Source organism: Apium graveolens, chromosome 9 (assembly GCF_009905375.1).
Source record: "Apium graveolens cultivar Ventura chromosome 9, ASM990537v1, whole genome shotgun sequence".
Lineage (NCBI taxonomy): Eukaryota > Viridiplantae > Streptophyta > Magnoliopsida > Apiales > Apiaceae > Apium > Apium graveolens.
The window spans coordinates 262,585,348-262,598,945 of record NC_133655.1 but is presented as its reverse complement, the minus strand read 5'-3'; the positions used below and the strand labels follow the sequence as shown (position 1 = coordinate 262,598,945).

General features: G+C 33.3%; 1 protein-coding gene and 1 long non-coding RNA gene across 2 annotated transcripts; one reads left to right on the top strand and one right to left on the bottom strand.

Annotated features, from left to right (window-relative positions):
* Positions 1-1,806: 1,806 nt before the first annotated feature.
* Positions 1,807-9,885, bottom strand: LOC141683825 (peroxisomal ATPase PEX6). The gene is made up of 16 exons (XM_074488589.1): positions 9,538-9,885; positions 7,595-8,260; positions 7,260-7,503; positions 6,867-7,008; positions 6,347-6,530; positions 5,565-5,747; positions 4,820-5,089; positions 4,594-4,665; positions 4,322-4,408; positions 4,102-4,224; positions 3,878-3,988; positions 3,726-3,764; positions 3,505-3,626; positions 3,283-3,427; positions 2,708-2,788; positions 1,807-2,160 (listed from the first exon to the last, which is right to left on the bottom strand). The coding sequence occupies exons 1-16, from the start codon at positions 9,805-9,807 to the stop codon at positions 2,068-2,070; spliced, it is 2,832 nt and encodes a 943-aa protein (XP_074344690.1). The 5' UTR covers positions 9,808-9,885; the 3' UTR covers positions 1,807-2,067.
* Positions 9,886-10,429: 544 nt separating this feature from the next.
* LOC141682866 (uncharacterized) lies at positions 10,430-13,331 on the top strand. Its single transcript, XR_012559979.1, has 2 exons — positions 10,430-10,550; positions 12,937-13,331. It is a non-coding gene; the product is annotated as an uncharacterized LOC141682866 (long non-coding RNA).
* The last annotated feature ends 267 nt before the right edge of the window (positions 13,332-13,598 follow it).

The following is a 13,598-nucleotide window of genomic DNA, read 5'->3' as shown; positions in this document are numbered from 1 at the left end:
ATATATCCGCGTCTTCTATATTTGTTGATCGTGTAACCATTATCTAAAACATCCACGTCGGCTTTTGTGTCTCATTTAAAACTTAACACACTCTGCACATTAATATATACAGATATTTATATTACCGTTAATACACACAAACATATATATATATATATATAAATATATTAAAATTCTTATTTTATATTTAATATTTTAAACTTTATTATATTTATTTTTAATATACATTGCATATCTGTATAAATACAAATAGATACAGTATAATGTAATTGATATAATTATATATTTTATAATAGATATATAAGTAATGTTTATTAATTATATTTGGTTATATTTAAATATGTTATTATATTTCAATTGTAATATATATTAAATTACTATTATATTTAATACATTTTCATTAAATATATTATTTATATTTTCACTTATATTTAACTAAACATATAAAATTTTCACATATATATTTAGTAATAAAATAATTTTATTAAATATAACTAACAATTATATCTAATATTATTGTAGTAATTTTTTTTACAAATTCAATAAATTTTAGACAATAATCATTTTGCTAACCATTTTTTGAGATGGTCTAAGGTCCATCGGTCATATCAGGCCAAATCGGCTTTTCTCAAATCAATTTTTTGTCACTTATTTTTAGGATTAGATTGGACAGAGTTTTGGGGATTTAGATTTTCGTGCATATTTAGGAAGGGTGACTAAATAACAAATCTGAAATTCTAGTAACAAATTATAACATCTCGTTAAGCCGCAACAAATTTTATTTTTTTAAATCACTAAAAGGGGTAATTAACTTGATTGTAGGTTTCTTACTTCAAATCGGGGGTTTGTTTTTGATATATTTTTTATAAAATTTGATATCATATATAGTTTTTGCACGTTATTGATAATAGATTCATATGTTTATATTTAGATTTGGACCGAAAAATCGAAGGATCCGGCTAGCTGTTTTTGGAGACTATAATATTTGACTTTACCCCTGATGTAACTGTAAAAAACGGTCTATAAAAAGCCTGTTTGGCTGATCACTTATAAGTCAAAGTCAACTTATGACTTATAAGTCCGGACCAACTTATTATGACGGTTTATTGACCTAATTTATAAGTTGAATTTATAACTTATAAGCTGATAAGTTGAATTTTAGTAACAACATACTTTTTCTTAACTTAATTTATTTTTTGATTTTTTTATTATGTGTAATTTTTAAATATATGTTTTTAAATATTTTTCTAATTTAAAATTTAGGAACTAAGATAAATTAATTTAAAATTTATTTATTTTAGTTTATTTAAGAATTTTTTTTGACTTACAAATAAAATTATCCAAAAACTTATACAGTATAACTTATAAGTATTTATTCACTTATTAGTTATAAGTCACTTATTAATTTTAATTCATAAAAGACTTATTTTATGATTTTTCAAACGGGCACAAAGTGCAAAACGAAGGAAAATTCCAAATTAAAAATACAATTTTTAAGAAAATATAAATAGACCCAAATGGAAAAACAGCGGAAAAAGAGTTACAAAGTCCGAGTTACTCAAAAAGGAATAATGTTATGAATGCTTGGAATCAAGCAGTTCGCGTGTAAACGAGGTGCTCTACCTAACTTCAGAACTCGAACTTCCCAGAAATTGGTCCTGGATTCCCGGATTCATTCTCGTCCTGCTTTCTGTTAACCAAATAATTTCCCTATTTTTGACGCCATTGCTGCTTTACTTGGCATATTTGTCAATGGTCCCCCATAGTTTGGGGCGCTGTTTTGTTTTAGTCGTCTTCAATCTTAAGTTCGTAAAAGTTCAATGCATTCCATTGCCACTAATAATAAGACATGAAGAATATTACATGATTCTTTTTTCGTGAATAAAAAATTATATTTCTGCACTAGTCTTCTTTATTCATTTACTCCAAGAATTAGGTCCACTATGATGAGCATAATTGCATAGTGTCATCATTGTTCTATTAACAACAGGTATAGCAACTAGCTTTTTATTTTTAACTATTTAGTACAGAGGCACTTGCTGCCTGCCTAGTTTGTGGGAACAATATTCATCTTGAAGATGTTCCTTCAAATTGATCTCTCAACGTTTCATACTTCTTCAGCTCTGCCATGGACAGTGACGGGGCTAGCTCTCCGACAACCTGCACAAATATTTATATCTTTTCTTCAAAAAACAGAAACACGGGAAATCAATTTCGGAAGTTCTCATCAAAACAGAAAGGAAGCTTTAGATGCTGCATGAAAATATATGTTCCAAAACAGACTATCACTTCTTTTGATCTATGTTTACGAAACTTCAACTTGCATGGGACGTCAACCCTGGAATAGCTACTAGGGCAGATGAGTGATTGTTAAAGTAAAAGAAACCAATGGCGATGTCAGAGATTCCACAAGTTTATTGCAAAATAATTATACCAGTCTCCAGATTTATCTGTACGCCAATCAGCCAACTTCTGTTTTTGTTTTGCTAAATATCAGCTAAACTTTTTTTTAATTTTTTGGTTAAGTTAAATTTCTGCTATTTCTATTTTGTTGCTAAAATAGAAATATTAACTAACTTGTTATGATGTACAAATAAAACTACCTAGAAGTTTGCAAAGGGCACCAGCAGCAAGAACATGTCTACCATATTAAAACCTAGAACATGAGAGATTCAAATGGAAACACTTGCATAGATGCCCATCTTACCTTTAAAAAGTCTTCATACTCGACAACAACAGAGTCAGCTTGTTCATCTGTGACAGTTGGATCAGACTGAGGAGCCAAAGCCTAGGGGATAATCAGAAAACAGTCTTAGCTACCACTCCAGAAGATAAACTCACGTATACCAACTAAAAAGATGAAGTGCTAAAAAACAATGAATCCATATGAAGTTTGGAAAAAGTATACCAAAATATATCAGGATCCCTATGATACTTAAGGCCCAATAGACACACCAGAAAAGTATTATAAATCTTCCAGCTGTTATAAAATTGTGGTACCTGTCATCCTAATCAACATTTATTTCTGGCACATATTTTTAACCAATCAGATAAAACCTTCAACGGGCATATATTATATATCTCAGTCATTGGACTTTTTTGGCTTGTGATTTATGCAGGTTCAAGTGTGGTTTTAGTTACTTGTTGCTAATTAACATGGCAGAGCGTTACATAGGTGGTAATAGACCTGTGTATCGAGTTCACTCTAATTTCACCCTTCCTCCTATAGCAGTAACTACCAGTAAGTTTGAACTATTATAATATGGTGGTCCTCAGACTCACCTTGCGCTTTGCAGCATTGAACCAGGCATCTGCACACAAGGCATACATGTCCGCACCAGTAAAGTTTTGGGGGCATTTTTTTGCAATGGAGAGTAATGACACATCCTCGTGCAATTTAAACTTTCGGGTCAATGCTTTCAGGACTCTGCAAAGTATGTGAAACTGTTACCTATTAGTACACCTATCAAAAATCAGCATATATGTATTATATGTGAATCCAACCTTTCCCTGTAAGTTGCATCTGTATTTACTCCAACATAAAGGAGCTTATCGAATCGACCAGGCCTCAAAAGTGCTGTATCAATAAGATCAGGCCTGTTACTGGCTCCTATAATAAACAAGTCCTGAATACACAAGTGTAAAGATCCTCAAGTTGACGAAGATTAGAAAATTCAAGAAACAACAATTATAAAAACAACAATTAAGCTAGAACACTTTTTAACCTGGCTAGAATCACTCAGACCATCAATCTCCGCAAGCATCTACTAACAAGGAAGGGTAATATGATTTAGCATCCTAAAGGTAGGTGAAACAGCTAAAGATGATAAGCACCATAAAATAATCCATAATAGTTACAGACACAAAGAAATTGTACCTGAGAAACGACGCGGTCCATGACACCCCCAGAATCACCAGATGCACCCCTAGCTGGTGCAAGTGAATCAAGTTCATCAAAGAAGATAACACAGGGGCGTGCCAACCTGGCCTATAAATCAACGAACCCGCTTAGAAAAGTAGCACTTGTTTGTAAGTAAACACAACTAGAACTTGACCTTCTTAGACCTTAGTTCATGCATAATGCTTAAACAGAAAAAGTACCTTCTGAAAAATGTCTCTAACATTCTTTTCTGATTCTCCTATGTACATATTAATCAGTTCAGGCCCTTTGACACTAAGAAAATTAAGGGAGCACTCTGTTGCGACAGCTTTTGCCAATAAGGTCTGAAGTTAACAACATTATAAGTTATAGGACAATGTCATCCAAAAGTTGCTAACCGACAAAACATTAGAGGGACAGTGAGGTAGTATATGAACTTACTTTCCCCGTCCCTGGTGGACCATATAGAAGCACACCAGACCGCTTACGTAAACCAGAGGAAAATAAATCCTTGTGCAGGAGAGGTAACTAGAGAGACATTAGAAAGAATCAGCCACAAGTCACTCCGAAAATACAAATATTTTAATTAAAATAACCTATGAATCAGTCGAGCTAAAGATTTATGGATTGCAATTTTTTTAACAATATCAATCAAGATATCATGCTTAATAAGCACTAAGAGGTTTAATCCGGTTTAGTAATGACAAACTTACCTGAACAGTATCCAGAATTGATTTCTTTACTTCCTCAAGTCCCCCAACATCTTCCCATTTTACATTAGGAACCTGCAATATTTCACCTTATTGAATTAAACTAGTATCATGGAGAACTTAATCGATTATTTTTTGACAACTACAACATACTGTTTGAAATAAGTTTGATAAAATGAATATTTTATCAGAAAATGCTTGAGCTAGTTTTTTGGCAAATTAAGTTCACCTTGGGAGTGCCCAGGGCAGAGGCATTTCTTTTTTTTGATCGTTCTAACGCTTTGACCAAGTCTTCTTTCTCCAAAATCTTTGGTTCCCGAACTTTCTGAGACCGTAATGAGCTACTCTCACTTGAGATTCCAGGATCAGCTTTGTCAAAATTTATATGGTCTCTGGGTATCAAATTCATACCAGCATCAGCAATCAGAGAACGCATATCTCTTGGCAAAAAGCCAGATGTCTGTCCAGTGATATCCTTTATAAGATCCTCTGAAGTACCCTGCATTAAAAATCTTAGCAAGGAGTTAAGAGACACGACAACACTTCAAAACAGCCACAAAGAGAAGTGCCTAGATGCTGTAAGATAATGGACCGTGAACACTAAATAATGATATAAGGAGGTTATGCTTTCATGGTTGAGATGCCATCAAAAAATTATTTTTCATAGCTCATAGCAACATAAACTAACATTCAATTCTCCTTTAGCTTAAAAAGTAAAGCCTTGGCTGAAGAAAGAGTAGTGACAAAATGTAGATGCCATTTCAAGAACATTAACATCACATATGCTACAGACTTTTTAGCTTTTCTTTCATTATTCTTCTCCCCTTCCCTTCCGTTTTCGCTGCGGAGGTGGACGAGGTGAAACTCAAAACACCAGGAGATACCATAAATAAATTCATATCTGTATACTACTTATTGAAAGAGTGAAGGTACAAAAGTCTTAACATCCTAAATACGATATTACATTCACTTACATCTGGAAGAAGCTCAGAAATACTCTTGAGTGATTCGGAGATCATTTCAAGCCTCTGTTCTTCGGTCAAAGGTCCCATACTAACTTCATGACTGAAACAGCGCCTAATAGTTGGTGGCAGCCCTTCAGAACTGTCAGCAGCTGCAATCAACAATACTGGATGTCTGCTTGTCCTCTGAACACCCTTTTGCAGTAAAACAATAACATTGGCATAAGCTTATAAATAGAAAAGAAACTAATAAGCAAGATCCCCTTAAATTTATAAATCCAAAGATTTGGGCCAAGGGAGTGTTCAAATAAAATAAAGTTTCCTTAAGAACAGCTTTGCTAGCCTACCTTTTTAGTAAAGTTAAATATATTATTTTCTGAAACTGAAGCAACAGATGATATGTAACAGACAAGAGACAAGCTTATGGTTACAGAAAATAAAAATAACCAGTGGAGATGGTAATATTAAGTTACCTTAATATTAAAAATATTATTTTTAGGATTACTTGTTTAACATTAAAGTTTCAGTGTATTTATTTTCGTGAATACTAGAAATATTTAATGTCATCACCCCCGATAATCATGCACTCTTTTTCCCATGTTGAATACAACACTATTCTGGATGTATGAAAGCATTTCCAAGACATTCGAATAACTCAAATATTTTAAATGAAATAATAATTCAACACCTACTCGTATAAATTACTATATCATTATTATTATTTATGTCATGTATAGAAACGATATCACCAATAAGCTGGAAAAGACTACGAATATATAGAACTGCAATCTTACAGCATCACCACTGGCTTCTTCGTCATATAGGTCGTCTACTTCTTCACTAACTGGTTCGGTGAATTCCCTGACAATGGATGCAACTTCAGAGTTCACGCCGACTTGATCTTGTTGTGAGCTCTCCATAGAGGCCATTTTGCGGTAAACATCAAAATGTCGGAGCAGAAGAATTGTTGGCGAATATCTACAAGATCACTTTTATATGATGTTAAGGGCATCCACTTAGTAAAGCACGACTAAGCTTACAATCATATAGCTTATATTTTTTAGTATATTTGTTACTAATTGATAAGTTTCAATAATAAAGTCGCAACTCAGATCTCATATCAATAACATACGTCTGTCAACAATTGTTCACAAGTCAATATAAGCGTAATATATATTTTCCTTCTCAGTGATTCCATTTCATCTGTTTTAACTTTTAACCTTTTCATGAAGACATGTCTTCTAAATTTATGAATTTAAAGAGTTGCAAAAAAACACGTATACAATTTCCCAAGACCCCATAATGAGATATTACCTGCGGGCTGTAAGGAAAGCTTGTGCAAGCGCATCAGATATCTTGCGTTCGGAGGAAGCCATAAGAGTATGACAACTGTATTCCACAACATGCAAGCCTAATCGACGAGCTATGTACTTGACCACAGTCCTCTTTCCACACCCTAATTAATAGTTTCGATTTTAGCAAGCTGTAGGTTTAAAGATTGGCATTATAACATTCAGAAAATACAGTCACAAATGAGATCTACATAAAAAAATTTAAATTAAATATATTAGTAATACTCGACAATTAACTCTGAGTGGTTAAATATTATCACGAAATTGTCGACTTACCAAATGAACCTTATGACCTCCCCACTATCAACAATAATGCAAGAAAATCTATGTAAAGTTTTTAATGCACAAAGCTTACCAGGCAAACCATTGAGGAGGACAGCAACCCTGAATTTTGACGAAAGTGCTGATGGACATAGAGGTGGTGCAAGTATAGAAGCAAGAATCTTAACAGTGTCGCCTTGTAAAGGAGTGAAACTATTAGGTTTAGAAATCAAAAGATCGGGGGGGACAGCAGAAGGAACACTCCCCCCGAGAACGAGGGCTGTTTTTGTGCGATTGACTTTGAGAACAGGTTCATCTGAAGGTTCCATTGCAACGACCTGATCACATACATAATTATACAGGTAAGTCTTTTTGTAGATCTTTAGCATCTTCTGTACTTCTGACATAGAAGTATAAAAGCTTACTTACCTTAAAGTAGATGACATTGTCACTAATATTATGATTCTTTTGGTCACAAGGAATGCACAATGTGGAGTTACAGTTCCAATTGATGCATATACTGAAAAGATCACCTCTGGAAAGATATCTATCAACTGAAAAATATTCATTTAATGCCAAGTCAATCATTCGTTGGCGATCTTCAGCTTCAACAGATGAACTACTTTTGAGAGACTCAAGGGTGCCAGATTCTGGTAGCTTAACGAAGGAAGCCCTCAAGTGTGATGCAAATTTAGGTGATCCAAACCAAGATTCAACACTTAACTTGATGGTAGACTCCACTCCCTCCGTTCCTCCTTTTCCATTTGTTTCATCATTCACATTATTTTTAAACAAAGAGGCTAAATGTTCCTTGCCTTGTTGAACTAGAGAATTTAAACATGAAAGATGCAAGTTAAGGTTAAATGCCAGGAGAGACGAGAGGTAAGAAACTTCAGCTTCTAAAGGTACAGAATGCCTTTGAGGAAAGTGATATGAAGGGAATACAAGCATCACATGTGAAGAATCTGTCAGTGGTAATATATCACCAGATGAGGTTAGCTTATCATCCACCTGACTCTCACTAGTCACTGGAGGATCCAAAACAACAGCTTGGCCTATTCTCTGTATGTTGGTCTCAATATTCTTGACAAGTACCTTGTATATCAGAAAAAGTATATATGAAACCATAGCAGGCAAAATCAGTTTATTAACTCTGTAATTTCTCAAAATGTAGGAAAACAGATGAAAAACAACATGTATTAGAGCATCTCCAACCCTCTCACTATTCTCTCATGATAGCTATTTTGGCTAGTAAAATAGCTCGTCATTCACTACAAAGCACCAAGCCTTCATTTCCTTGCACATATAGTGAGGCTTCATCAACTCGCCAGTGTACTATTTAATAGTTCTTCCTTTGTTTTGATCCATTCTTTTAACCATTGTGTTAATTTAATTTGTTTACAGACCTAATAGTGGTTTCTCACCAACTTATTCTCAGTTACCTTTCTAATAAAATAATCAAATGACTAGTCTTTTAACCGGTATAGTTGGAGTAAATTCAATGATTGCTGGCTAATTTTTAGCTAGTGAATATTTTATATTAATTTGGCTAAAATTCTGACTAGTGTGGTTGGAGATGGTCTTAAGTTGCATATCAGAGAAATATGTAATTAATTTAACAAATAATAAAAACTTTACTTGACCTTCATTTTGAAAGAATGAAAAAAATATGCATATACAAAATTAGAGTACAACCTCAATAAATGGATATCTTTTCTCAGTCCCAACATATTAGAGACAATGTATCTTTAACCTCGATAAATGAATAATCTCGATAAACGTATAAAATCTTCCGGTCCCGAAGTATTCATTTATAGAGGTTTAACTGTGCTTTTACGCATTAGATTAGCTTGATGAAAAATAAAACTTCCTAAAAGAAAAAACAGAAAAATTCATCTTTAGAGGTTTAACAGTTAATTATGCTTTTTTGCATTAGATTGGCTTGATGAAAAATGAAACTTCCTAAAAGAAAAAACCGATCAACGTATTCTCAAGGCATTAAGCTTATTCTACACTATTTTATGTTACTGTGCATGTATCTTGTTGTTAATTTCCCTGTCAAAGCTGGAGCCTTTACAGAAACAGCCTTTCCAGTTTTCCCTACTAAAACTAAAAACAAACTCGCAATACATCTAACCCTTTAAATCACAGTCTTGAGCAAAATACACAAGATATATTTACTTAGGTCCCTTCACAAAATCGCATGATATCCCCCAAAAACATGTGCCTTAACCATAACTCCTAACAAAACAAGCAAGCTTTTAAAACAGCACAACTCATGAAAATTCACAAAAGGCATCCAAATTTATCAAATTAAAAAAAGGGTACTAATAAAATCTTGAAATATTGCATTTTTATATAATCTTGTGTACCAGTGAGCCTGAAGTAATGGAGAGCTTCTTAAGCAGAGATGTAGAGAGTCCAACCAAAGCAGAGTCATCCAAAGAAGCCAACTTTGGATCCGAAATTACTGTTTTGCCATTGGTAAGTCGTAGAATTCCGGCCTGTAATTGCACCGCCGGCGAGGACTTGTCGCCGGAAAAACTCTGAGATTGAGCTTCTGGGTTTGATGAATTGAGTAGTGAATTGATTAGAGTTTTAGTGGAGGAGAGTACTAGTGGCTTTCTCCTCCTCTCCACCATCTTTGTTTACAATCCAAGAGAGAGAGAGAGTTGAGATAGAGACTGTCTGTGTGCCAGTCTCCAGAAATTGAACAAACCAAGATCAACTTTTTTTTATTTATACTCCAGGATTATTCATTGAATATAAGAACTTTGTACAAAAAATGTAATCCTTTTTTTTTTTAAATTTAGAGTATAGAAATTTAAAGAAATTAAATTTAAAATAGAAAAACCCTCAAAAAAGAACCGTAAAAATGTATTGAAAATTTATAAATCGTCACCAAATAAATTAGAGAAATTATCAAATATACTAACTTTCAATTTTTTTTTGCGATTTTCCCATTTTCTGAATTTTTTTATAAAAATACGAAATCAACCAAAAAGAACTAAAATCAAGCACATATACAACTAACTGAATAGATTTTTTTTGATTGAGTTTTAGGTTGCATGTAATTGTTGATTTCAGTTGCAAAATATCGTATTTTTTTTAAAAAAAATTGAAAAAATAATATTTTTGTAAATAAAAAGATATTTTTTACAATTTTTTTAATAATAATAATATTTTTACAAAAAAAAAACCAATAAATTAATATGCTATTTAACAACAAAGATGAAAGAGAAACCAATTATTATTCCTTATCAATAAAAAAGCAAAATGAAATTAAAATCTTGTACAAATTTGTTTATTTTGGATTCTTGCAAGGGTAATGTACTGCCGCAAAGCCTGAAAGCTCAAAACTTCACGTGTTGCCTCTCAAAGATTGGTAAGCCCTCTTCTTGATTCTGTAAGTCTTAATTTTGATGCTTATACATACACTGTTACATATATACATACACTTCAATTATTTCTGTTTTTTGCTGCAAACAAAGTTTGTTATTTCTTGCTAAGCTAGCCCTAAATTCAAGAATTGCTGTTACTTCTGATTTAGGACTTCAAAAGTTTAGATTTTTAGTGTTACCCATCAATACTCTTGCATTTAAAAGAAGATTAATATCCCTAGCAGATAATAATATTCAAGAAAAGAACTCATTTACAGTTTCTTACCTTATAGATTCATGTGGGTTATCCCAACAAAATGCTATTGTTGCGTCGAAAAAGGTACATTTTGAAAATCGTTTAAACCTGATGCAGTTTTATCACTCCTCAAGTAACATGGATGTGAGACTACCCACATTTCGATGATGGTTCGAAAATATCCAAGATTGCTGTTAGCTGACCCTGAGAGTAACCTTAGGCCAAAACTTGAATTTTTTCAGTCTAAGTCCGTAGGTTTATCTGGATCTGATCTTCGAAAATTTCTGACCTCAGCGAAACTACTAACTTACGAACTAGAAAGTAGAATTATTCCTATTTATAATATCCTCAGCAATGTAGTTGGCTACATTGTGGAACCTAGGGCTATCTTGAAAAGTTGTTCTTGGTGGGTTCAGGGACTGTACAAAGACATTTTGTTTTAAACCTTCGAAATTTGGAAAAACTTGGTGCACCTAAAGATGTGATTGTGTCTACCATAAATTTATACACAACGGTACTTTTTCAAAGATCTGATCTTTTTGCTGAAAAGACAAAGAAGCTAATTGATTTGGGACTTCAGCCCACAAAATTGATTTTCGTTAAAGGACTTGATGCAACTACACAGATGAGCGAGTCAACTTGGCAGCATAATATTGAAATTTATAAGCGGTGGGGATGGTCTGACAAAGACCTCAATATGGCTTTTAGAAAGACCCCTGCTTTTATCCTTTGCTCCGAGGAGAAAATTAAAAAAGTAATGGACTTTCTTGTGAATAAAATATGTGTCTGCAGTTCAGCTGTTGCAAGACTTCCCATCATCTTGACCTTCAGTTTGTAGAAGAGGATTATTCCAAGGTCTTCGGTGGTCAGGTTTCTGCAGATGAAGGGGTTTGTAAAGAAAGAACCGCATATGCATTCTTTTCTCAGATTGACTGAGAAGTCATTCTTGGACAAGTATGTGACCACGTATCAGGAAGAAGTACCTCAATAATTGGATCTATATCAAGGGAAAGTGGATATCGGAGAACTAGGAGGTAGATTTGAAGATATGAACTGGCAAACGTATATGTAGTCGGTAGTTCATTTGTTACCCGTGTCAAGTTGCTGAAAGCCTACAAAAATTTCTTTTTGCAGGACAGTAGTCTCATGAAATAGTGATTGTGAATTCTAATTATCTAATGAAAATTTTAGTTTAATATTTCTTTTATTGTCCACTAACCATCTAGTATCCCGGTGGATCTACTCTTGAGAACTGGAAGATATATATTTCTGTGCTGATAGACAGGAGTGACTTACATATGTTTATATATTTTCGCTGTTTATTATTTGCTAGTATTGCCGAACAGATTTTGTACTTTTTTTTCAATCTTTCAAACATTCCATTAGTGTTTCTCAATAAAATGTATTATTCGTGAAAGAAAGGTCTCCGTATTCATAAGAGTAGAGCTTGTATCATTATTTTAAACTTGAAATATATGATTTTAACATTTTAATAGAAGATTGTCTATCAGCAGGCCAGTTTATGGTGCTTAATGAAATGTGATGCTGATTAGCTACCTTTTTGCATATATATATATATACATATATATATATATATTTGAGTTTTGACTAGCTGTTTATTAATTTGTGGTATGTGGCCGAGTACATGGAGGGTACTAGAAGCATGATGTTAATTATGTACCTTTTTGCATATGTTTGACTAGCTGTTCTGCACATATTTGACAAGAACAAAGGACCAGTTGATCCTTTTAGATTCACAGTGTACAACTGCCATGATTACAGGCATAATAATCCTCTTTGTTCACTTGGCAAAAAAAGGGTCTTCTTCGTTTACTTTGGTTGAGTAAATCTTATGATGATGCAAATTGTCTTCATGTTAAAAGAAAGTAAAGCATTTTTTAGTACAAATTTGATATCCTTGGCCAAGTAAATATCTTATATGCGATAATGTTTTTTTATGGTGCCTTCTTCTCAACTTTCAAACTGCCCTATAATTTTTCTGCGGTAATCAAATAATTTTAATTGCGCACATTGTTTGTAGGTTTTCTTAATTATAAAGCCTCTGCAGTACATCTATACCACGTCTCTCTATTGATACTAGTTCTAATCTATACATTTTCATTATTTTTTTTCAGATCTATTATGCGTTTTTAGTTTGTAATCTAGATCAAACCAGAAATATTCTCCGAGTTTCAAACAAGCCCGCGATGTCTTAGGGGTCAGGAAAGGTGTTACAAGCCCGCAATGTCTCAGGGGTCTGGAAAGGTGAGACACATTTGTACGAAAAATGGTAGATATATTATGTATGTGGACTGTGGTTGTGGACATATGAACCTCAACTTGTTGTTTGTCTGACATTATTTTGTGTCTGCACCAATTATGGCTGTCAAAATAAGGAACAAGCTTGACCATCTCTTGTTAAATTTGAATTTCTGTTGTTTGTGGTCTGTTAACGGTGAATTCAGTTACAATGTCAGAAGTTGAAACCTGAAAGAGTTACTGTATTTAATTTGTCATCATTGCTGATAGAGCTTCTGCTCTCTACTTCTCTAGTTTAGTAGTTTTCTACCTTGACATAATACATTACATATCGATTTTAAGTGGACATGGATACATCATACAAGTTACACAACCAAAAATTTATACTATTTGATTAATAAAATCCATAAAAAACACTATTTATTAAGATTGGCTGATAGTTCTAAGCAGGGGCGTGGGGTGGGGGTCACTTGTACCCTCTCAACTCTCAAGTGTTTTCCTTATTATATGAAGTTTAAATTTTTTATTCGATCCCTAA

Excerpts from the sequence above, each read along its gene's own strand:
- LOC141683825 (XM_074488589.1), bottom strand. The coding sequence starts at position 9,807 with ATGGTGGAGAGGAGGAGAAAGCCACTAGTACTCTCCTCCACTAAAACT. Across the intron at positions 8,261-9,537 it reads CCATTACTTCAGGCTCACTG|GTACTTGTCAAGAATATTGA; the intron begins GTACACAAGATT and ends CTGATATACAAG. Across the intron at positions 7,009-7,259 it reads CCTCCTCAATGGTTTGCCTG|GGTGTGGAAAGAGGACTGTG; the intron begins GTAAGCTTTGTG and ends ACTATTAATTAG.